The sequence below is a fragment of the Strix aluco genome, chromosome 25 (genome assembly GCF_031877795.1).
Source record: "Strix aluco isolate bStrAlu1 chromosome 25, bStrAlu1.hap1, whole genome shotgun sequence".
Lineage (NCBI taxonomy): Eukaryota > Metazoa > Chordata > Aves > Strigiformes > Strigidae > Strix > Strix aluco.
The window spans coordinates 7,007,701-7,033,335 of record NC_133955.1 but is presented as its reverse complement, the minus strand read 5'-3'; the positions used below and the strand labels follow the sequence as shown (position 1 = coordinate 7,033,335).

General features: G+C 44.8%; 1 protein-coding gene across 1 annotated transcript in view; it reads right to left on the bottom strand.

Annotated features, from left to right (window-relative positions):
- Positions 1-3,693: 3,693 nt before the first annotated feature.
- CR1 (complement C3b/C4b receptor 1 (Knops blood group)) overlaps positions 3,694-25,635 on the bottom strand; it is a 99,538-nt gene continuing 77,596 nt past the window's right edge. The window contains 5 exon segments of the mRNA XM_074850317.1: positions 3,694-5,166; positions 8,154-8,713; positions 9,637-9,803; positions 11,849-11,923; positions 25,041-25,107. Coding sequence (XP_074706418.1) covers positions 9,722-9,803; positions 11,849-11,923; positions 25,041-25,107 — 224 coding nt within the window. The 3' untranslated portion in view covers positions 3,694-5,166; positions 8,154-8,713; positions 9,637-9,721.

Sequence of the window (25,635 nt, the reverse complement as noted above, 5' to 3'; positions counted from 1 at the left end):
GGTAATGTTTGGCTTTTGCAAATATTCGTGCCCCGTGTGAGCGTGGCCGGAGGGCCAGGCACCAGGGCAGCGGGGCGAAGGAGCGACCCCCTGCTCCCCCAGGGGCCGTGTCCCCCCCCTCGGTCCCTCGGTACCTTCAAGCAGCGTAAGGGCACGAGGTCTCGTTGAATTTTCCCTTGCAACAGCCGAGCTCTCCGGGGGGTGGGAAGCGCGAGGATCGTCCCCTGCCTCGTGGATGCTCTCCTCAGGGAGAACCAGGCTCCTCAGCAAAGCGCCGTTCTCCCCCCAAAATACAGCAGTCAGTCCAGGGGCATGTTCTGCTTTACATGTAGGGGCAGGGTGTATTTTCCTCTACACCCCACCTGTCCCCCCCGCCGTGTATTTTAGTGACTCACGAAGCTTCAAAGCGCTGAGCGTGGAGAAGGGCTATTTCTGTGCTTCCACTGCAATCCCTGCTACCTCCGACTCTGCTGTCAGTGCACCTCAGCCCTGCTCAGCACCCCCGCCGGCTCTATTCTTAGCAGCTAATAGCTGAAATAATTACTTTTGTCTCAGCATTGTTGGCTCCTTAGATTTGGAACTGAGCAAAACCTGCAGCTCAAGGAGCCTGGCTGCCCCCTGCTCCCTCTCCCACCGTGGGCAGAGCGGCCGGGGGTCTGGGGGGGGCTGCCACGCCGACCCCCGGGCAGCGTTTCCACCGTTGTGCTGACCAGGAACGCTGTGAGACAGCAACAGAGAGAGCAGAGCTGTGGGTCGAGGATGCCAAACGCCCTGAACCCGGCTCCAACACCAGACATACGCTCGGCTTTGAAGCAGCTTGTGCATTAATGTGGTGCCACCTCTCCAAGACGGATCTCGGCTCTTCCAGCTGGGATTTCCGTAGACTTCACAGGGTAAATTCCAGGACTCCAGGTTTTCAAAGGGAGGGCCAGGTTCTCACCTGCAGGCTGCCATTCCAGCGCCTGCTCTACTGCGTGGGTTCGGTTTGCACAAAGAATGTGAGTGTTTTATGCAAATGTCACTCCCCAATGCCAACACATCCCCGCCGGTTCTTGGGAACGAACCCACACCTCTGGCTTTGCAGTCTTTTGATCTCAACACAGCTGGGCCATCCCATTCCCTTGAACCACCCCCCCTAAAGAGGACTATGACACCCCCCCCCACACCCGATCTTTATGCAGAGGCAGTTGCGCACATCCGAGCAGGAGCACAGAATCAACTTTACAACTGTTTCAGAAGGGTTTTTATTGTTGTTCACACGCCTGCCTGCTCTTCCTCCTGTTGGTTGGGACCCTCGTGAGAATAACGGCATGTGTACGCACTGGCCTGGCAAGGACGAGGATGTGCGGGCCACTTCTCTGCTATTCACTAATGAAGCTTGTCTGGAAAACAACAAACCTTTCCAGAAAAAAAAAAAACCCTAAACCTAAATGTTGTGACTCTGTAACTTTTCTACTGTGTCACAGTGGCACACCTGATGTGTGCCATACGATGTAGAATATCCCTTCCTGGACTTCAGGAGCTGCCTTAGCAAATATTCCTATTTTGGAGCTGCAAGTCTCCAGTTTCCTGGAAATCTGCATGCGCTGGTGACTGTGGGGATAGCACTGTAAGACCGTGACTTGTCTGTTGTCCATGTACATGTGAATACAGAAGGAAGACTTCAAAGTCTTATTTCTGCTTTTCTTTGTAAAAAAGAAAGAAAGTGCCTCCTCAAAATAATTTCCTATCAAATATTTCCTCTAAAAGCCACCCTGGTCCAGCAGCTTCTGTTTCAGATGCTGGTTACATCTCGTTAATTGACTGGGGGCCTTCTGTGCAATAAGGACTGTAATTAAGCAAGAGGCACAACTTGAGTAAAATCTGGGAGCAAGAAACTCCTGAATGTCCCTATCATCTTTGACCCTGATTCCATATACAATGTGGGTCAAAGTATTTAACATTTATTTAATTCAGCCTTCCCCTATGCAAAATTATATTAATTTTAAATAAGCAAACATTTAAAATTGTCAGTTTCCATAAGTAACAACTAATATTACTTCTTTATTTGTGGTCAGTGTAGACAACTGCTTTATTATAGCAAAGGGTTAAATAAGATTTTTTTTTAAGGTTGATTTTCTATTACAACATTCAGATAAAAAGAAAATTTTAAAAATTAACCACCCTCTGATCGGTGAGGGTTGGGGGAAGCAGCCCTGGCAGATGGGCTGTCGTGTTACTGCTTCTGCTGGTATTTCTTGAATGGAGCTGGCTGGCGGTTCTCTGCTGAAATAGATTTTTGTTGGAAAACGACATTTTGCTGAGGTTGTGAGCGTTTTGTGAGGAAGAGGTAGCGCTGACAAACTTCACATTTTGAAAAAGAGCTGTCCCACCTCAGCATGTGAAAAATGCACTGTTTTGCATTTTACAGCAACTTTCAGGACTTTTGGTTGGTAAACTGAAGAACACTGTGCTAAGCGTTCCTACTGTTAACTTTTACATTCCCCCTGTCCACCTCTGCCTGAGTCTTTGCTCCTTCCGTTTATTACCAACCGCTCCCCGAGGTGATGTGCTCGGGCGTCATTTACATGGATATTGAGGTCGAGGGGTTATAGATTTACAGCTGCACAGACTTGCTAGGTCTTGGGCAGGAATTTGTTTGGCATAGTCGAGGCCTTTGGATTATTTGATCTCAGCCTTTTAGTTAAACAGGAACATGCCCTGATTTTAACAATCGCAGCTTCCTGCAGTAGGAGGAAGGTGTGGCTGATGGCATTTAAACCGAAACCTGAGCCAAGGCCTCACCAGCAGGAAGCTGAAAGTGCGGGTAGTGCCACGAGGGTTTCATTCGTCATTAAAAAGACCAAGGACCTTCCTCAGTGCATGGCCGAGGTTATTTTATCACCCACAACTCCAATAATGACGTGCGTGAGGGTTAGGCTTTTGTAACGTCGGATTTCATATGTTATTGCTATTAAGGTCATTGTAGCACAACAGCAGAAAACAGCACGGGAGATGCCAGAGACCTGAGGATGCACCTTTCCGTGCAGCTTGGCATATAAGCAGTGGGAAGCCTACACTTCCTCTGCTCACTGATTAATTGCTCCCCGATCCTTCCACAATGCCGAGGGAAATTACCAACTGACAGCAGACTTGGCAGTGACAGCGGGGGGTTCGATCCCTCCCACCCTCCTGAAGAATTCGGTTTTTCCCCTAACATCCAGCCTGAACTGTTCCAGTTGGAAGCCGTGATATTTTGCTACATTGTCTAGCACTATCAAAACTTTTTTTTTTTTTTTTTAAATCAACACTGTAAGCACCCATGGCACGGTTGTAGTCAGGCACTGGGTCACCCCTCACCTTGGAATGGCTACGTACACCACCACTGGCATGGTGAGACCGATCTCCCCTGCCGCTGACCACAGCTGTAGGTTATTTCCATTCACCAAGCTTGCTTTCTAGCCTGGGACTTTCCTTCTCAGTTTCCACAGTCAGTTTTTACAAAACCAAACTTCTGTCCCCTGCTTTTAGACAGAGTTTGGAGGAAACAAAAAAAAGAAAAAAAAACCCCACCAGTAACAAAACATGTACATGGGCTCCACTTAAAACAGAAAAGCAGCCTAGACTTCTGCCCTGCGATCACAGCCTCTATTTCCTTACTTCAGCCCACAGAAAATGCCAAAACCTGCCCAACATTTAACTGACTCAACAGCGTGAGAAGATGACTTTTATTTTTTTGGGCCTCATTACTCAGTGCCAATTGTTGAAGCTTTCCATTGTGCCACGTTTTCTTAGTTGCACACTTGAGTGTTTCCCAGTGCAGTGCGGCTGAGTCTTCTCGGGAGCCTGAGTGCCACCATAAAGCAAATACTTACAGTCAGGTAAAGGTAGAAATGTTCCATGGCTGGTCATTTTCAAATGAAAGTAAACCATAAAATAAATGCTGCTTTTCCCCTGAAAGCAACCAAAAAGATACAATTTTAAATAAATCAAAGCTCCATTTTACTTTCTTAATATACCACAAGACTGACAAAATCACTCTGAGCTAAAAGCACCAGTCAACTGTCCCATTTCTGAGGCTCCAAGTCTTTTATCTCACTCCAGGGCCGTACGCAATCATGTTCAGAGCTGCGCGGGGTCCCACGGGTCCGGCGCGGGGGCCCCCGCCTGCCTGCGCAGCGCTGGGGTGCTGTAAATCAGCCGCACGCTGGCGGGGGGAAACGGGGAATGCGGAAAATCCGCTCTGACCCCGCGTGTTGGTGGAGCTCCTGAGATAACTCAGGGGTTACTGAAACCAGCACAGGCAGCTTAACATCACACAAAACACTGGCCTACTTTAGCGAGTATCACTGCTGGGTGACTCATTTAAGTAGCCGTAACGCTCTTACAATTTTACCTTCATTAACTGAAGTAGTTAATGCTTGCAGCTTTGGCCACAAAGCCTATATGTAAGGCTTGAAGTCCCATGGGTTTGATTGCATAAGAAACCAGGTATTGTGGCATTTAGTTGATCAAGCACTACTTCTGGTCACACGGAGGTTTGATTTTCCCTTGCATCAGCTACAACAGACCTTTTAGATTTTTTTGTGCTGGTGTCTGACTGTTCAATTCGCAAGGGTCATCCCCTCCACCCCACCCTGAGAGCCGGTGCTGCGCTCCCAGGTCCCCAGCTCAGAGGATCTTTTTCTTTTTTTTTTTTTGTAGAATCGTATCTGAGAAACCGGGAGCTTGCAATTCTTCTCATTTGTGTCTGTGCGTAACAGGTGTCATTTTCAGTGTAGTACAGACAAATCCCAAAATAGCTCAGGCTCTTCAGACGCTGCGAAGAGAAAAAATAGTGGTTACTTCAGCTTTGGTTGTAGTGAAAAACCCAAAGCTTGCAGCCAGCTCTGAAGTCCGGAATTAAAATGGCAGATGTAGCTGTGTAGTAGCGAATCTCTTGATTCTGTGTTTTTCAAATGGACTGCTGGCTCTTTCCCTTGCTCTTTTGTATATGCAGGCTGACGCATGAACTCCCTCATACAGTGCTGGCTCTCCATTAGCTTCTCTTTGATTCCCAGATGCTGTAGCTACCACTGATCCTCCTCCACATTTTCCAGTTTTGAGGCTACAAGACGGGAGAGCACTGCTTCCCCTGCCTGGTGCTGAAGTCGACTGAAGGCACCGGAGTTAATTCAAGGGACGGTCCTGGGGGGCAGAGGCAAGGAGAGAGTGTTCATCTGCAAAATTTTTCTTGCCTGGTGAAGCCTGGTGTGCTGAAATACATAGCTGTTTGTGGACTTTCTGTGACAGAGATTATTGGATTCTGGTGACTCCAGTTATTAGTTCCTACGCTGAGCATTTTGAATCTGTGTGTGTGATAACCCTTATTTATACTGTTCAGAATAAGGAGAGCCGATAGCTTTCCAGCACTTTCAGTACCTTATCTTACACCAGGCATCTGCTCAGTGGCTGAACCACATTCAGATCAATGTCTTGTGGCCAGCATAGCAGGATCTTGTGGGTCCAGCAGTAGCCTCATGCTTTTCTGCCCAGAAGACCTGTGTTAGTTCACAGGAGCAGTTCCTTTTAAGTTGCTTTGTGCTTCCGGGTAACTGCCTGCTGAGTATTTGCAAGATGTAGGCCTGAAATATTTTATTTTAGGAAGTCACGTAGTGGTTCCTGTCACCGAAACAGTTAATCAAAAAGCACTAACTCTCTACTGGAACGTGTGTGTGTGCATGTGTGTGTGTGTGTGTTTTTGTTTTTTTGAGCCAAGAAGATTTGCTTTGGTTTTTTAAAGCAGAAACCACCACAAAGTTGGCTGTGGTTTCAGCTGCGCTTGTTCGAGATTTGTATTGCTGACTACCAATCCTAAAAGAGTTAACCTAGTAAGTATGAGTCAGAAGCAGAGAAGGAGATGCGAGGCTGAGAGCCTTGGAGGAAGCACAGAAACAGAGGTGAGGAACATAATAATTACCAAAAAAAGGTGCAGAGTCCAGGAGCGACGTTCCCCTCGGTTTGCCTGGCCCTGGCACGGCTGGCACGGGCTCCCTGGAAAGCTGCAGTTCCGCTCTTATAACACAGGGAGCAGGCTGGAGAATTTAGAGCTGCGTCACAGAGCTCAGCGAGAGAGTGAGAGAGCAAGCTCCGTCGATAGGTCTACCAGCAACAGCCCTGCTGCAGCAAGAGGGGAGAGAGGCAGCAAGAGAGGCAGAGAGGGCTCCAGAAAGAGAAGTAACACCAACACCAGGGACTGGGCTCCTGCCACCATCCAGTGTCATTTAAAGACCGGATTTGGGCTCGGTTGGCGTAGGAGGCTTCGCCCATTGACGATGCTGGAGACCCGGCGCGCTTAATCCCGCGGGGAGGGAGAGTGGGCAGACACCGAAAGGGTTAACGGAAAGGAAATTTCTGGAACCTTCTATTCTGCGGCGCTACACGGCGAGCGGAGGGCTGAGGACTGCGCAGATGGTGCACGGGCAGAGCTCTTCGGTCCGGTTCGTCTTTCCCACGTACGTACCCTTTGATCAGGATGGGGCTTGAGCTGCATCTACGTATTTTAATTATTTGCAGGGCGTCCCTTTCCCCCGGCGTCCCTAAGTTCGGATCCCAAAGTGCCTTTATTATTATTTTGGCTGGGTATGCTTGCTCTGTTCTGCGTCAGAGCTGTTTTCTCAATGGAACGATGGCACAGGTTGTACTAATGTCACTCTTGCCGGCATTGCTGTACTGCAGAGGAGGGTAGTAGTCGTGGGGGAGAGATGACAACTTTGCAAAGACTGCTGTTTTCATGTTTTGTCTGGGCTTTTTATTCCCCCCTGTCTCTCTAAAGGCTGGCATGTTGGCGAGGGTTTGGTGGAGGGGTTAACAGGCGCTCTGCGTTTCAGAGCTTGGAGGTTTGTCACTGCGTAGTTCGGAAAGTGGTAAACGGTGACGCAGTGATCATTGCAGGGCATGTCGGCCAGTTTTTAAAAGCACTGGGGACAGGTAGAGGGTGCCTTCCAGACGCTTCCACACCAGCTGAAAGGGGTTAAGGATGAGTCGAGACGGGAAGCTAGCATTTAGGGATTAAATGTCATCATTTTGGCGTTGGAAAGTTGTTTACCTTGCTCTCTCCGTGTCTCCATGTTGGCAGCCTTCCAGCTCACATGTGATAGTCTTCCCTGTACTGCTGCATCATTAACTAAGTGGCAGAGCTGGCTCCCCATTGGCCGGGGAGGGCTCTCAGCCCAAAGGCGCCGTCCGATTGGCAGAGGAGGTGATGGCAGGTGAAAAGCCCTCCCGGATTGGTCGAGGACTGGGTGTCAAATCTCAACGTTGATTTCGCTTGCTTCAAAGTGCCGGCAGCTCCCTGCCCGCTCCCTGCCTGCTCCCTGCCCGTCGGGTGCCCCTCGGGCAGGAGCTGCAGGCAGGGAAGAAGCGGTTAACTCCTCAGTGCGCCGGGCCCCGCACCCGTGGGTGCCCCGTGCGGGTGCCGGGGAGCTTTCGTTTCGCCGTGCAGTTGTGAGGATGACGTGTCAGAGCTGCAAACCACAGGGAAGGGGAAAGCACTGGGGTTTGGGGCTTTTCTCCTCGCTTGCTTGCTTCTTCCTTATAAGGTGGTTAAGGGTTAGCAGGGCTGTAAACTGCTCGGGGCAGGGATTGCACCTGGAAATTATGTCGTGGGAATAATTAAAGAAGTGAAAAAGACTCTTGCTCAAACTCAGCTTTTGTTTGCATAAGCCTGAGTTTGGCACAGGCTCGGTAACGTCAGGGAGAGCTGAAGACAGCCCTAAATGACGGGTCTGTAAAGGTTTGCAAAAGAAATCACAGCGTTAGAAAGCAGGGTCTGAAGGGTTGGGAAGGACTGGGTAAGGATGAATGGGAGATGGAGGGCAGAGAGCAGCTCCAGAGAGAGGATGAGGAAATGAAGGGGAGAACACTTTTCTCTCTTAACCATTTACTATACTATTTTTTCACCTCTCTTCTTAAAGCGACCAGCAATGAAGATGGCAACTCTGCCTGGAAGTGCTGAGGACACAACCAGCTTTGAGCTTGGTCCTTCTGGCCGAGGAAGTCTCCTGATTATGCAGTGGAGTGGTAACTTTGCTTTCTCATACGGCAGGGAACATTATTCCATAGCCTTTCATCATACCGAGGCTTAAACAAGTTTAAGGATATGGTAGCATAAGCATTTAATCTCTATTACTCACTCATTGACATCTCAAGCGTCAGGGCCGGTTGTTTAGCAACAACCGCTGGGTTCAGAACCAGCTCAACATACTGCGTCCGCCCTCTCCATTACTTCAGCAGTAGCCTGTCCTCGGAACGGCAGCCTGGGAGAGAGGGAGAGAGAGAAGGGCTGTATTTACACACAGACACCCGCCCCGACCGAATTTTGGTGGTCTGGTTACAAAGGCCGCACGCGCTGCGGTTTTCTCCCCGACGCCATTCCTTTGCGCAGTACCGTGGAGGGGAGGACGCCATCTCCAACGGCAGTGCGGTGGTAGGAGAAGGAAGGGAAGAAGAAAACAGATAGTAGGTGCCACTCCCCACTTCTTTTCCTCTTTCCCATCTCCATCTTTCTTGCCTCCCCTCCTTTTCTGCCAGATTCCATAGGGAATTTCAGAGTCTGACTGCAGTCATCACAACCCCTCCTGACTCACTGAGCCTTCGCTGGCTGTAGCTGGCTCCCTTGGAGCATCCTTGCCTCCTGCAGCGCCAGTTCCGCAGAGCAGGGGAACAACAGGAATAGCAGCAGCGACGGTGGTCCCTGCAGCAAGACGGACAGGCATAAACACACACACATATAGGAACAGTACAGGCAGCCGCGAGGGTTATACTGTACAGCCAGGAGCTGGACTAAGGAACGATGCTCGGCTGCATGGAAGACGGGTGGGTTGAGTCTGCCTTACCCCTGAACGGACAACCCTTTGCGCTGTTCCCCATCACAGTTGTGGGGCAGGGGACCTCATTAATTTGCAAAGCTCGGGCTTCTTAATGGCATTTCTCCGTCCTGCAACTGGCAACCGGTATACTTGCTTGGGCATACGCGTACTTTGTGAGTATCTGTGTTCAGCGTAGGGATGCGTTTGTTTTTATTCCTTTCGCTACTATCTTTTTGCCACAGTGATCAGTTTAATTGTGACTAAATGCACGGAGGGTAAGGAGACAGAGATAAAAGAGGAGTTATTTCAATGTTAAACTTCGGCTGTAAATCTCATTACTCAGGAATTGAGGTTACTGTCAGCAGGTAAATCTGTGGGACTGGCAAGAAACAAGGCTAAGAAGGGCACACGGCAGATTTCTGTAGGACGGCAGCGATTTTGCGCATAGGGATGGTATTGTTACTGTGTGTTAGCTGTATGTGGCTAACTGTTCCATAATGGTTTTCTGCGTGTTGCTGCAAAAGGACTTGGGAAAGCTGTGATTTCTTCCTCCCTCTAACACTTGTGTGTGTGACACTGTGTAAGCTGATTCATTTTTCTGTATTTTGGTTTCCTCCCTTTGTAAAGTGGGGTTTGTCGTATCTCTCAGCCTTAGTGCGGCATTATGACGCAGTGTTCGTTAATGCGTTGGGTCTGTCGGCAAAATACGTGCAATTTTCTTGGGAGTTTTGCCTGTTCAAGAACCGCAGAATTTGGTAAAGGAAGTTAAGGATTGCAAATGCTCACAACATAAATTTAAAAGCATTACCATCTTATTCTTCTCTGATATGGAAGGAAGGCTCCCGGGCTGACGAGGCAGCCATGATCTCCTTCTGCACTTGTTTTGCCGATGGTCATGTTACAGCTGTGACGCAGTCCGATTTTGCTGTTGGTTCCTGTCTGTGCTTTACGGAGTTGAGCTGATGAGGGCACAAGCTTGAATACAGTTAGAGAGATTAATTTAATATTGATGTTAAAGTTCGCAACCATACCTGAAGTGGCAGGGATATCGGCATCCACCTATTTCACCGCCCACAAACGGTGAGGGAATTGGAATGAACACGACAGCACCCCTAGCCATTTTGTTGCTCACAGAGTAGACTCTAAGCCTGCAGCGCTGCTGCTGCTGCTGCTGCTGCTGTTAATTTCCATGTTATACAAATACAGCGTTGGGCTCTGTGTCAGGAGCTTTAGTGATGCTGTGAGAAGCTTAAAGTCTATGAGCAAATGTTTTTCTTTTCTTATTTGGGAAAATTCATTAAAATGTCCATATGCCAAATATTCTACCTTCACTTCTCTTGCAAATCACTTCCAGACCTGTCCAGAAAAATCACTGCTGCCACGTATTTTTTCTGAAACTTGTTCGTGGTGTTTTCTTACAGTTTAATATGGGTGTGGCTGGAGGAGGGTAAGATTTAAGGCAGTTAAGTATCTGTATCGCTGATGCTAATGCACAGAGATGTAGGCAAGAGATACGAGTTGCCCATATCCTCTGTATATCTGTATACAGATATAGATAGTGCCAAGCCTAGGTTGTGAGGATGCCCTTGTTATGGAACGAGAAGGGAGTACTCTGTTCTGTTCTCACCCACCCAAAAGCTTTGGTGCAAAGGCAGCCGTAGAAAAGGCCAAGGCGGGAATCTCACAAAATGGTTTCAACAGCATTTAGAGATGCCAGCGCCGTTTATACTGGCACGGCTCCGAGAGAGGTACCGTGAGCTGCCTGCTGCAAGGTCATTCCCCTGACTCATTGTCAGCAACCAGTTGGTTCAGGAACTCCCGATCCACATTTCTTGCAACTGTGGCAGCGCTTGAGTCCTGAACCTGGAGGTGAGGCTTGAAAATTAATTCTACTGCAGTAGTGGGCCACCGAGTCCAAAACTGTAGATCCAAAAAATCCTGCATCTCTGAAGCATTTTAAAATCCGTATCTATAATTTGTTTCTTGAGCTAACTACAAAAACTTTGCACTAGTTCCCTCATCCCCTTTTCCCTCAAGACTTCCTCTGGGCTGCTGGGAATCAGGAGTGGCATGTATTTAAGGATTAGGCATCAACTTACACTGTGTTCCATAAAAAAGAGAAAAAAGTGACTGCATATATTTGCGTTTCTGTTCCTGTGGTTGTTCTCAGGTGGACTCCGCAGGCTGCTCTAGGTTCACCAGTGTCTGACACACTAGTGTTGTCTCTCACGTGCTTTCAGTTTCAGGTACCTCAGCTCTGTCTTGTCCCCTCCCATGTTTCCATACTTTTCTCCAGTGTCCCTGTTTGTCCACGTCACTATAATTGCAGTTGACTGAGGGCAACGTCAACCACGGATATGTTAGGGCTGGCTCTAGTCTTCTCAGCTTCACAGGCAGCAGTGGAGTGGTTAATGCCTCAAGGATCTTGAGCAAAATAACTTAGTTTGTCCCCATCTTTGCAATAGCAAAGTTCAATTTGGGGGCATGTTATCTGGCTCCTTTTGAAGAGAGAGGAACAGGGGGGGCAGTGCAGGCCAAGCATGGACACGAGTGGCCCCTTCCTGCTCACAGTGTGGCTAGCCCACCTCCCCAAGCCTCCAGCCCCGGGCAGCCTCCTGCCCTGACCATGCTTAAAGTCAGCCTTAGCCTTCAGATATCACTATTCTCTAGTTTTTGAAGGGAAAGAACCTGGCTGCTAATCCTGATGCCAGTGACGACTCTTCGCCTACAGGGAGGCATATGTGATAGCTTGTCTGCTAAAAACTGAGCCAACACAGTGTGATTCAGACCTTAAGCTTTCCAAGGAAGAGAGCTATTTCTGAGTTAAGCACATCTCTTCAGCTCCCCACACAAACACTATCCAGCGCAAATGGTGCATAGTAGGTGTCCAACAGCAGCCACTGGTTTTGTATTTGGATATACAGCTCAAATGCGGCTTAAACATTGACGATGGCTCTCAAACAGAGAGTGAAGTTTCGGTGATAGACAGAATGATGGAAATCCTGGGAACAGGTACAAACCTGCTCACGTGCTCAGGGGAGTCAGCCAGGAGTTCGGTCAGTGCTTTTCTCCAGCTTTTCTGCCAGGTCCTTCTGCTGTGGATAGAGTTAAGATACGGCAGGGCGCTGAAGGCATGCTGTCAGACGTCTGGTTTAAGGGCAAGCTATACTTCAGTGAACATCCAGCAGTATTTGTTTCCTTATGCTCTTCACTGGCACAGGTCATGCTTTTGTCTCTTGAACAACACAAAGAAAAATATGACTTCCCTTGACTTCACCTAAAGTAGCTGGAATGGTAGTGTTGGGGGAACACCATGTTCCTGAACTGACTATACAAATCACAACAATAATCTCCCTGTGACTGCTTTCAAGACCTGCAATCAATACTTTATACTTCAAGGTGATGCTTAGGTACAGAAGTTAGGAACGAAAAATTACTTTTCTGGTTTCACCTACTTTGGTGGGTATTTTTTTTTTAGTGCAGTTAGTTTTGTAATGTGCTGTTCAGTCAAGCTGTGTATGGCTAAATTTGATGAGTTTTCATTGCTGCACCTTCCTACTGCTCCTCCATGGACTAGGTCATGTAACTGCAACGCTTTTCTTCCCCTGTGTAAACTTGCCCAGTTTCACCTCACTGTTCCTTGTGAAATCTGAAATCCTCCATAGGATTCAGTGGTTCAGCAGTTCCTCTGCCCTCCAAACAGGCTGTGGTTTTGCCTAGGAACTGTCATGAAAGCAAAGGTGGAAGAAAACTGTATGACTCCAGCCAAGTCAAAGCCATTTCAGATGAGCAGACGGGAATCACACGATTAGAAACTGTAGCCCTAGTATCTAGAATGGTCACCCTGCTAAAACTGCTCCCTTCAGTTCAGAATACTTTTGGGACGAGGGAAAGCAAGTAGCAAGTAAGTGTTACATTTTACTTAACAGTCTGAAACAAAGTTCTGGGATCTGGAAAAAACAGGTCTTGTGAATAAATCCTAATTATTTTAGTGATGTGGCTCTGTTATGAACTATCTCCAAAAGATCTGTGATCTGCAAATTAAAGGTCTCTTGCACTTTTTTTTTAGCCTCCTTTGTTAGACCCAAGCACCACAGCAAATGTGGCTCAGTACGGCAGAACCATAAAATGAGGGCTGGTACGGCCCCTCACATCACCCCGTGTGCCTGGGTCAGTGCTAGTGTTGAACTATCCTGCCCTCAAAATGAGGATCGCTGCATCTGAACCACCAGCTCCTGTTTGCCAGTGCTGACTGCCAGACCGTGGCTCAGCACTGTTTAGGAGAATCCTGGTTGGCACCAAACCCACGCAGGGAATGAGCTCTGTCAAAACTCCCTCAAAGCAGCAAGAGTTAAGCACACACTAGCGTGCCTTCAGGGAGGCTGCCATGCAGAGAAAAGGCTAAGATGCACCTCTCAGACCTCATCACACGCCAAATTTCAGCCATCGCAGACACCACCTATCACCTGGCCTGCCCTAAATTACCTGGAAAAGCTGCTTCTCCCTATGTTAAATGAGCACACAAAAACCTGGCCTCCCCCTCACCCCCAAACCCTTGAACAATTGGACCATTTTAAAAAATGGGTTAGAATGATAGGCAGCTTGTTGACAGCTCAGCACAGTTAGACAAATGCTAGTGAGTGCTCCGACAGATTACCCTTAATAGGAATTGAAATTAGTGACTCGAATGTCAAGCAGGCCTGACTGTCCCACTGCTCAGATAGAGCTAAAAGGGACAAAAAGTTCTACAGGCTTTTACCCGCAGCACGCCGCGGCCCGGCATTCAGCCTACCTTCGGTTTTTGGCGGGAGGGGGGCAGATAGCACAAAGGTTGCAGCCCCAGAGTGCCTGGCTTTTAACTTTACTATTTATACTGCAGTTGTACAATAGTAGGACTAAAGCAATAGGCTACGTTCAACTCCGGAATGCGATCTGGAGTTTCCATTCTGGTCCTAATCAAGGTAAAAAATCTCCATTATGCTTTAAACCCATGAGGGAAGTACATGTTTCTGCTGCCCACAACAGCAGTAGCATCTCTGGAGCCATCTTCTAGTCCCAGGTGTCACCTTCAGTAAGCAGTGCAGCATCTACCCCACCTCTGCCCAGCCTGGGTCAGCGCTGCCGCTGACACAGAACGCATTACGCACTAGTGACTGGCTCCGACTGCAAGTCAGGGCACATCTGTCCATACCTGACCTACGCAACACCACACAGTAACAGAACTGCTCAACAAACAGATAGATGCAGTTACACGCTCCTCCGGGCTGAGGAAGCTTTTTTGAAACCTTAGAAGTTCACTCATTTCAACTCCCCTTACAGGTCACCACTTGCACTGTCACACCCCTCTGTCCTGCACCTGGCCTTGGTCTGACTCATTCCTTGATGTGAGGATGATGCATCAAGCTCAGATTTTCTGCGTGTAAAATGGGAATACTTTCTCCAGGGGAGACCAGAGTCTGACGAACCATGAGTTTCACTCTGTGATTTGAAAATGGAGGAAAAGATGCACACAGGGTCATGCAGAGGTCTGGTTTGCTTACTGTGGAAGCCCCAGAACTGCCTTGATTTATAAGCTATAGGTTGTAAAAAATCAGGTCTGTGACATCCAGGCTTGCCTTGGTCCTGCAGACTAGATTAAAGGTCTTAGGCTAGGGAGGAAGTTCCCTTTCATGGGGGAGGCAGGGATTTCTTCCCTTTTTGCCTTTGTCTCGTGTAGAATGTATAAAGCAGTATGAAATCTGTGAAAGGCTTTGAGATGTTCCTCTGAAAGAAGCTACAGGACAGTATTACTACTAAAACATGTCTGAAAAGGGAGTAAAAAACCTGAACATTGTACTTTTTCTACTATTATTTATTGAAAACTCCAGAACACTTTGACAAAGCCAACTATAGCTGACAGTATTGGCTTGTCTCCACCCGTGTGCGCCCATATGCACACATTCAGCACACACCAACAAACGGTCGTGACAAGCACCAATTTATTTTTCTACATGTGTGCATATTAATAGTTGAGTGCTGTGTATCACAGCATTTTGAACTGTTCTCTTCTTCTCCTCCCCTCTGCATGCTGCCTGCCCAAGCATGCTATTAGGTTTGGAAAGAACAGCATCTGCTGTCACAGATGTATCCTTTGCGAAAAGCTGTACCTGCAGCTTGGCAGAAAGGGCTGACACCTTCTGGGGAGCTTGTTAAGGCAACAGGACAACCTTCAGGTGGCCTGGAGGAGGGGCAGCAGCATCTTAATTATGCTGAAGTGAAACCTGGTTTTATCAAACTATAAATAATGAATGAGCCATTGGTCTTCACCTGCGGCATGATATTTCTGGAAAGGTTAGGCTCCCTTGGAGCGGGGAGGGGAAGGTATGCATCGGTGTTCAGACCCAGTTCAGACTCTGGAAGTCCCATACCTGCAGAGAAGCTCTCATTTTCAGCAGCACAAACATAAGTGACATTTCCACCAACCGTTTTTGAAAACCCTACCAAAGATTTCTTTATACTGTTAAGGCACACGCTTACTGCCGAGACAAGAAAAAAGCAACCTGACTTTGAGCCTGTTTCTGAAAGATGCTGCTGTGGTACTTTATCTGTGCTGGAACTGACCTCTTGTCAGCAGTAACTCTCGGCCCAGCTTTTCAGTAGTAAATCTTACGCTGATAATACAGGGTGCCTCATAAATAACTGTGCCAGCAAGACAGACACTGGGGAGGGAACCTGCTTTCCACTTGTCTTTCACCCTGTTGCCCCAGATAATGGATTTAGAAACTACAGCAAATATCCAGACACAGTAATGTAGTACAGTTCTTTCCCCTTCCTCCACTCCCCTTTCTTGGAAGGACGTGCTCTTTTTCTCTGAGCTTTTCCTCTGCTGCCTGTGGGTGTGCATTAGGATGTAGGCACCGAAGCAGATTCTTGGAGCTGGTTACAAAACTAATGCAAAGAGTTGCCAAAAACCCAGGACATCAATAAGTGAAACTCCCAACTCCACTTCTGCTGCACTTTATTCCATTTTACATCAGCTTCTGCATCGGCACAGCTTAAACAGGGTGTCCAGGGTTTGATAGTTCCTGAATTATGCATGTGAGTAGTCATGGACAAGCTTCAAGACGCCCCATCTACTCCCGCTGTACTGGGACACGTACGCTGCCAGTTAACTACCACGGCTGTGCTGCACAACAGCACTGCTCAGACCTATTCCATTTCCAATAACCGTCAGCCACTCATTTTCACACTCCTACTTCCTTGACAACTTTCGTTGAACCATTTACAGTTAGATTTGCAAACGCTCCCTTTTTTAGGTTTCGTTCTGACCCACACTCAAAGTAGTTCCCATGCAATTTATTTTCATTGTCCCTACAGAATTTAAAACTTGTCTCACAAAAATCCGCAGCTCCTTGATAAAAGCATGCTATTTACAAGCCGTGTGATACAGCTGATGAAGGAAGCTCCATTGTGATAGTTACATTTCCTTTCCCCGTCACAAGAAGCACCTGATGTGTCCTGTCCTCTCTTGAGATCAGTGAGTGATAGAAAGCCAGACCACTCTCTACTTTGGACAGAGTGAGGTTTATAGCCTGGTTCCATCTACAACGGCATGAAAAAAGTGTTCCTGTACAGCACAGACTTCGCCCCCACCCCATCAGTATCATACTCTGCACTGCTAAGTCAGACCTCTGTCACTACTTGCTGGGAAGGGCTTCAGTATATTCCACCTGGTTATGAAAAGAAATGACAGTCACTGCCAGAGTGGTGGGTTTCTTCATCACATACTTCATTTCTCCTACACCAGCCTCAACTAGTCACGAGATGTCAAAAGCATGTGTGTCAATAAAGTAACTAACCCAAAGTTATCTGCCTTACTTTCTAATAAAATTAAATAAATGAATTTTTCTCTAGGTACGGTGGAGATGGAAGGATTTTCTCTCTCAGCCTGCAGCCATACACGAGATGTGTCTTCCTCTGGAAGCTGGTTTCACATGGTGGCTTAGATTTTCCCACTTTGTATCTAGCACCATTTGAAATCAGTGTTCTAGGAGCAAGAATTACAGCGTGGGAGCAGATCAAGCAGCTGCTAACTTCACTAATGGCCTCTACTCCTTAAACCAGCACTTTTTCCAATGTTTTTTTTTTGCCAGCTATCCACTTTGTAACATCATCTGATTTCTAGACACTTACAGAACCATTGTATACACCCCCTCAAGGTAGGGCCACGACAGGAACAGCTTCCTTTAAATGTATTTCTACTTAATAAACAATGGATACTGAGTTAAAGTTGTCCAGAGTAAAGTGATCCGAAAGTTGCATGAAAACCAACGTAGTACTTCTTGCATTGTGACAGGCAGACTACACTTCCTTTACTATACAATCACTAGGACCCTAACATTTAATTTACTAACTTAGAGCAAATGTACTTCCACTCTGTGCTTGGGGACTCTATCGCCACAGAATTACCATTCCATAGCTCCCAGAGACTTGCTCTGCAAACACAGAAACTCCCTCCAACAATTTGATCTCAGCAGTTAAACACAAAAGTGCCTTCAGCAATCATGATGATGTCACACTGGTACACACGGAATCCTCTCCTTTTTCTAGAATTATTTTTTAAGTTTATTGCTGGTAACTTCTAGTAATGTTTCAGTAGACTTCTATACCCTCGCATCAAACCACTAAAATGAAGCTAAACTATTTTTGCTTGACCTCACTATTGTCAAACATGGTATTATACACAGAAAAGACGAGCGCTGTGTGGATGAAGCATTTGATCAGACCACTGAATAGTCGTCTTTAAAGAACGCGTAGCTGTCATCTACAAGAGGATTCTTCTCTGAGCCAGGAAAATGTCTCTTACACAGGCTGACCGATTTCTCTTGGTGTTCAGAGTCTCAGTTTTTGTCTAGCACCATTTGAAATCGGTTATGATGTAGGGGGAAAAGCAACAGTAATGGAAAACTTCATTCCCCCGCCCCCCCAAGTCCTTATAAATAAACACCATCAAAAGCACGATCCTGCATCACAAACACGTATGGTATGCTTTTCTGTTCTCTGACCTGAAGTTACACCTACAGGCCGAACATCCTGCACAAAAGGAGGACAGTCAGCATCACGCTCAACTAGGAGGGATGCTTCAAGAGAAAGCGAAGCATCTGTTCAAACACGTAACTAGGATTCTTCAACTCAAGCCAGCCAGGGCCCATGTGTGAGGGCACAGCCACCTCACCTCCTGACCAGTTATATTCCATGTGCTATGTTTGCCTTAACCTGTTATTTACTCAGATTTTTTTATCTTCCTTTTAAATAAAATTGTGTGCTACTTGGTATTGGGCTCTGTCTCAGGTAGACAGATTACATGTTTTCCTGCTGGACAGTATCTAATTGCTGCAAGTCTCTTCATTTCAGTCCCCAGCTCCACTTTCACCCCTGCCCCGATATGAACCACGCTCAGAAGTGAGCATTTACGCTGATTATAAGTGTGACACTGAGAAGCCTACCAACCACCGGCACTTCACACTACCTAACATTAAACTAGGTAATGCTGTACCCAAGTTTTGTTACTCCCACTGCGGGAACATCACTTGTTTTACCAGTAGATGGCAACAACACATTTTTATTACATGCAGCCTTTTTCTTAGCACAAAGTTCATGTGTTCGTGACTCTTAATTATCAGTTCCAGATTCTAAGATGAAATAATTCATGCGGGACTGAGTTTCAGAAAAATGGTGCAGAACTCATGACAATTAGGACAAATTCATTTGTAGTGTTCAAGTCAAATTGCCTAGTAGCTGCTATCTCATCAGTGCTCACTGCAATCTCAAAACTCCATAGATTGTAAAGCTGTAGTCTACATGCAATCATTCGCAGTCCACGCCAACTGTTTTTGAGTATCACAACCACAAATTCAAAAAAAAAATATGGCATAATAGTTATTTTTCTATTCCACCCTCTGAAAGGCTTAATTCTATAAGCAGCTGACTCCACACATTTCTTTGAAAAGAAAATTAAGTACATTTTGAGTGTGAGCATCATACAATTAAAAAATAATCCCATTCTACTCAACACGTTACTTAAAAATGCCTGAGCTATATTCCCCTAAGGATTACATCTGTCACACTCTGGACACAAGTGCCAGAACACTCTCCGGGCTCTGCTCCTGACTTAGTGTTACATCAGACCAGCCACATGATAACCTGCCTCTTCTCCATCAAGTTTTTACCAAGTCTTTCAGGAGTGAACACTGTAAGGTTTTGGCGGTTCTGGAAAATTCTCTGCAATTCCAAAAGAAAACCAAAAGGCTGCTCAGCAAATTAACACACATTCTCTACACTACCATTAAGTAATTCTGTGCACAAACTGCAAACTTCCATCTCAAGAGTTACCACCTAACCCAAGTTTGGTACGTGAAAAAGCATCTTAAGAATAATGGGAAAACAGCTGCTTACCACATGACGAATGAAAGACAAACACTTACTGCTAAATAATTTAACATTTTTATTTGTAATATTACAAGTCATCACTAGTCTTTACATCTGGAAAAAAGTGTAAAAATAAGGCCATTTTTTACAGTTATTTCACTTTAGCATTAAGTGCATTTCAGCATATTTTTAAACATTGCAGACGCCATACATAATCAGGCTAGCTAGCGACCAACACACTCAATTCCCAGTATATCATCATAGTGTTTACAAACAATTATCAAACTAGGTATCAGCTAGGCAATGAACAGCAAGTCATTCTGTGTAGCCAAAACCCCCTTTTTAATAACCAGAGACTATTATGAACTCTGACAATACAACTGCTGGGATTGTCCCAAAAAGCCCTATAAAGCCCTAAACAGTTCTATGTTATCCAAACAGTCTGCTCACAACAGTGGAGAGCGGTGCCAATCCACCAGACGAGCAAGAATAGTTTAAATGCTGCTTCAGCCATCTGAAGTGAGGCAATTTGGCTTTTCTGGGAAAATTGGTTCTTATAAGCTGCCTGTATGTTGATAGCAAACTCAGAGATTCACAAAGCCAAAATCTGTCCTAATTAAGCTTTTGGTTTTAATAAGGAACTAGAAGTAGCCAATATGCATTTAAAGTAACAGCTATCAACGCACATCTGAGTCTCAATTCGTGGCAAACGCTGTGATGGGAGCTCCTGGAGTCACGGTCATGACTAAAACACTTCCTGAAGCAAGCAGCTACCTAAAGAGACCACATCTACCGCCACTGCCAGCGCACCCGTTCCTTCACTCCCGCAACTAAGCTGGTTTGGTCTTCCTTTAACGTGAAAAGGGGGGCTGACAGGGAAAGGTTTCTGTTTCTCAACGGGTATCCGATGCTAAACCTAGCACTACCGAGCTAGATGTAGCACTCTAGTCTGTATACAGAGATTTGAAATGCTGTATGTGGAATACATGATTTCAAGTAACAAAGGCAAGGAAGTTAGATCCATACGGGGCCCCTTCTACCCTGAAAAGCAACAAAGTTCTCTCCAAAACTGACATCAAAGCTCCATAAAAATCAACTGTCCTAAGGAGCTTATGCTGTGCTCCTGACAGATGGCTACCACTGATTTCTCAGCAGTTCCTTTACTTTGGTACCTTCTGTCAACAGGCCAACAAATTCAAAGATGGGCCACCTTTGCTACAGAAACCTTCAGTTTTCCATTCCAACGAATCCACTGTAGCCTTTCTGGGACTATATCAAAGCAACAGAAATACATATGGCTTTTTTCCTTCTTAAAGGCAATGGAAAAGCTATACAACTCTGATTTAAAGGCACATTTTAATTCAGTAGATATACAGAAACCAACTTGGGCAAACGAAGAGGTAGTATATGTAAGATCTAAATTGTGATAGGTTCAAAAAGACATAGCCTTAAATGGCACCAATCTCTTAAGGAAATTAATAATAAAACATTTCAGAATACAAGAGAACATAATCATTTGCACCACCTCAACTGCAAAAATGAACAAGGAGCACATCTGGATTTTAATGAGCAGAACTAATATTGGATAGTCTTCTGTAAGAAAAGAGGTAGCACTGAAGGCAGCAGGCAGCAGCAGCTGGTACTATGACAGCGATAGGTCCAGTACTCCCGCCGACACAGACACTCTTGCATGCTACAGGTATGTGCCTTTACGGCTACTTCACATACACAGAAAAGACAATATGATTGGCCCATAAGGAAAAGCAGATAGATGTATATATGTATTCTTTTTACCCTATTAATGATCTCCTACTGCAGTTAATCAGTAGTATAAGACATAGTACAAGATATTAATCTATAGAAACTCAATGCAAGTGCAATCATTTTCCATTTCTGATGGGTATATTCAACTGCAAATTCCCTCCCACCCCCCAAAAGGGTCATTCATGCTTTACAGCTCTTATATTCGGCAGTACATGGAGTGCTGTCACGTTTCCTACAAACAAAAAAACAAGTCAAATCAGAGATTTTACATTTAAATAGTTTTCACATTTATTCTGAAAGCACATCCTTAGTTTTATCATTAAATCAACAGGTAAACTCATGAAACTAAATGATTATTTGTCCTCTTCTTACTAAGCAACGGCTAGACTGAGGAGATTTTTGCTTTATGTCATCTACTAGGCTGTTAAGAGCGACTCAGAGTAAAAGAGCATTTGATCCAAATGGATCATTTCAAGTGATGAATGGACCATGCCTGAGTATTATCAAAAACTGAGAACAGACAGAACGTAGTTACAGGATTCCTAACTAATTTGGAGACTACATCAGGAGCATTCCTTACAATTTATTTTAAATACAGTATGTTGTTTAGTACATATTTTATAACCAGAAGCTGAATATTAGTTTGTGAGAATTTTGAATCTGTAGTCCACTAACAGCAAATTTGCAATACTTAAACATATGAGGATTAAAATTCATAATTACATCCATATATATGTGCTTTCAAGTTCTTGAATAACTCCTGTTTTGCTTTGCAGAATAAAACCCATACCAAACCTCTGCACTATTGCTCTAGGTCTCTAAGGAGTTCCAGATACCCTAAGAAAAGCTCAGGCATTACCAGTGTGTACACACACACCAGACCATTAATTTCTCTTATCACTGTCATGTGCAAAAGGTAAGATTGGAAATAAGAACTCTATCCTATCTCTTGACTCCTTTTTTTCCTCTCTCCAAAAATAAGCCAACTAATCCAGAAAACTAATCCCATCTCAACTAGAAACATCTTACTAAAGATGATATTCCTTAATCCATACATTATTCTGGAAGAAACTCCAAGCTTAATTTTCACATACGCCATCTCAAACTTAGCAAAACCACTGAAAAGTCACTTGTTCTTTAAAATACAATCAAGACTACGCATTTGAAAAGACCTTTACCTCAAGTTAGAATAAGACAACGTTTCAACCATTGCCTTCTCAGAATTTGTGCAATGGAGAAAAAGGACACAAATGAAGATACTAGTTTACAAAAGCATTTGTGGTGCAAATTCTAACTGTTAAGGTAGTAATGACAAAACACTGATGAGGAACAGTCAAAGCTGTCTTGTCTCAAATCTGTTCTGCTCTAACAAGGTTTGAAGAGTCAGGTGTTTGAAAGCCGATTCGACCCTACACAAGTGCAGGAGCAATCGTAACTGTCATCAAACACATCTGACTACTGGACCATGCACTAGTTTAAAATACAGCAGAGGAAATGAGTTCCAAACAAGCAACTATATTTTGACCCTTTTTGACAGAACTCTGAATTTGAAAAGAAATGACCTTTTATAAAAAGGTTTAAAAAGAAGACCCCGTTTGCACCTTTATTTATTTTTCTTCTAGAAAGTTGAAAATACAGATGAGTCAGTAATTCTGAGAGACATAATCTGGTTTTCTCTGAAGGGATGCACGCTGCCTTTATAATTCTAGTGCCCATGTAATGTGGCAAAGTTGGTTTCCAGCTCCAACAGTCTTCTAATTACAGGGAATTATACTATTAGCTAACAAAAGTAACACACCACTGGAATCTATTTCACATTACTACAACAGGTGCAAACATTCTCCTGAGTATGTACGTAGTTTCTACCTTACAGAAAAATATGCTACTCATTCTTTAAAGACAACCCAAAACTAAGATATGCAATACACAACCACTGGAAGCTCTCATTTATGCCGCTGGATGATAATTCTTTATGTAATATAGCCTATTCTCCCAAAATGAATGAGTGGCTATTATAGTCTTCCCTATGGGAAACTGAGGTTCACTGCTAGGTAGATTCCACACTTCTGAAATTCTAAGTAAACCATGACAAAAAAAGGCACTTAAGCTTCATTGCAAAAATCTAAATTAAGTGGAAAGTGTATACCTTTTCAAGATTCAATTAATTCATTTGTGCAGTTTCTTCCATCTCAGCTGGTACATTAGTTTTTAAAATACATGTTTCCTTGCAACTCTCATCAACTGTATATGAGCTGAACAGCAGAAGGGGAAAAAGGTCTAATTGAATGTCCTATAAAACTGGCAGATTAAACACACAAGAGAGGGCAAGAAAAGATTTTTGCTGTAGTTTGAAGACTAAAACCCAGCAAGTATGAGGTACTGGAAGCACAACAGTTCACACAAGCTCAGCTACATCAAGAACCCAGAAAACTAAATAGGGACATCTAGGTCTTAATAGAAGGAAATTAGATCAGGGTTTTCAGACAAGAAAGAGGTTTAATAGTCAGATGCTCACAGCAAGGAAGCTTAAGGAAAGCATTGGGCACGATAAGACTTTTCACGTTGCAAAACTTTCAGGAATATAACATCCTTTCATTTTCGATGACGTTGCTTTAGATCCCTCCTCCTTTCTACACCCTGAGAAGTCTCTCCACAGATGAAGGCAGAAAGTGCTGCCCTAACACTGTTAACTCCCAGGTGCTCTTATTGGACCATCCAGATTGCAGATTATCCAAGTCACAGATGAGAGCAGGGAGTTACTCAGCAGTGCACAGGCACACAGCCACTCGGCTCACAGGGCCACTGACCCTCGTAACTACACTGTACTGCCTAGATGGAAGATACTAAGGCTAAGATACTGCATATAAGCTAGCTTTAGGGTCTAGTACTGTGTGTACTTCACTACAAATAAGAACCACAGGAATATTTCCTCTGGTTTGCTTTATTTATAGCATCCCTTGCTTTGCTTCACATACCCCAGATAAATTCCAACAGATTTTGTTAAAGGGTAAGTCAGTTTTGATGAGATGCTTAACATTCCATTTGATGTGTACCACCTAACTTGCTCTGAATTTTCAGTATTTTGTGTGTTACAAACTATTTCTCCAACAAAACAGGCTTTTTTCAAGAAGATAAAAATAAGACATCACTGCAAGAAGCAATGCACAGAGGCATTTAATCCCCTGCCACCCCCCCAGGAAAAAGCATACATAACAATCAGTTGTTTTGAAGATAAAGTTCAAAAGGCCCTATTACATCTCATTAAAAACAGAAAAACACTGCTACTTATGCATCTAATATTTTACATAGGGACACCAACCATTGCTGCTGCAGGAGAAAAAACTGAAGTGGATCCACACATTAAACGTTCTAGTAGCAAAGCTGACTCTTTGCTTTTTCAAACAGCACAGGAGCACCAGCTTAGGCCAATTTTTTTTCCTCACATTTTCCTTGTAACTAAGACCATGTTGAGTTATCCAAGGTGCTTCTGATCCAAAACACAAACCACAGTGGTTCTCCAGTTACCCTCCACTGGGTTCCAACAGAACATCTTACGTAGAAGAGAGGAAGCTCCTTAGTTCACCCCCAAGGCTTCCAGTTCATGTAAACCACTCTGGCTCCTAAAGCCTGTGAGACTCAGTGATGCCAGAGGGTGTTCAAGCAATAAAATATCACAAGCTCACACAAGTCAATACTACCACTGCTTTTAAGAGGTAAACTGACGTGTTTTAAAGGAGATGCAAACAGTACTTTCCTCGTCAGGTGTGCCTATGCCAAATACAAGCTTAAGTACAGGGTTTTTCCTTCCTTGATATTAGTGCAAGTGTTAATTAGCAGCTTATCTGAATAGCAGACACAAAGTCAAATATATTGTTAGGCACTTTAGCTTTCCATCAGCTGCTATGATAAGCTCACAGGCATTTGAAAAAGAAAGGGCAGATAAAGCTCAAGACACTTACATACACATTAGCACTGCTTTTGCTCAGTCACTTAGAAATTTGCAATAATAATAATAATAATAAAAAAAGTAGGCTTACTCACCCATTTTGTGAAAAGAATTTCTTATAGACCCAGAAGGCTGCCAGGAACACCATAACTGCCACAATCACTTTAGGAAGAATTAAAAAAAGCCTTAGAGCAATAAAGATCACCACTACCTCACAAAAAAGCCTCACAAATTTTTAGCAGAAATAGCACTTTCCTCATCCACAGTTCTATACACTCCCCGCTCCCCCCAAATAACCTTAAAATTTGCATGGCTTACTTCACAAATATGTATTTGATGCTTTACTTAAGACTCTTCAAGATAGTTCAGCTCAAGAACAGTGACAACCAGGATGGCAAAACCCCACCAGCAAACACTAAACCAGATATGCCAACATCCTAACATTACTTTTTACAGCAAGTTCATAAGAAAGTGGTGGGCTTACAAAAGTGGGTAACAGATGGAAGGCCAGAAGATGGACTAAGCACTTTTGTTTTCTGGCACAGTTATTTATCCACGCTTCCAGTAAACCCAAGCTCTGAAGAGTTTATAAAAGCAACTAAATTGTGGAAGTCTGCCTTTGAAATCTGATGCCTCACAGACATGAAAAAAATACATATTTTACATGAAATTAACCTATAATTGCTAAGT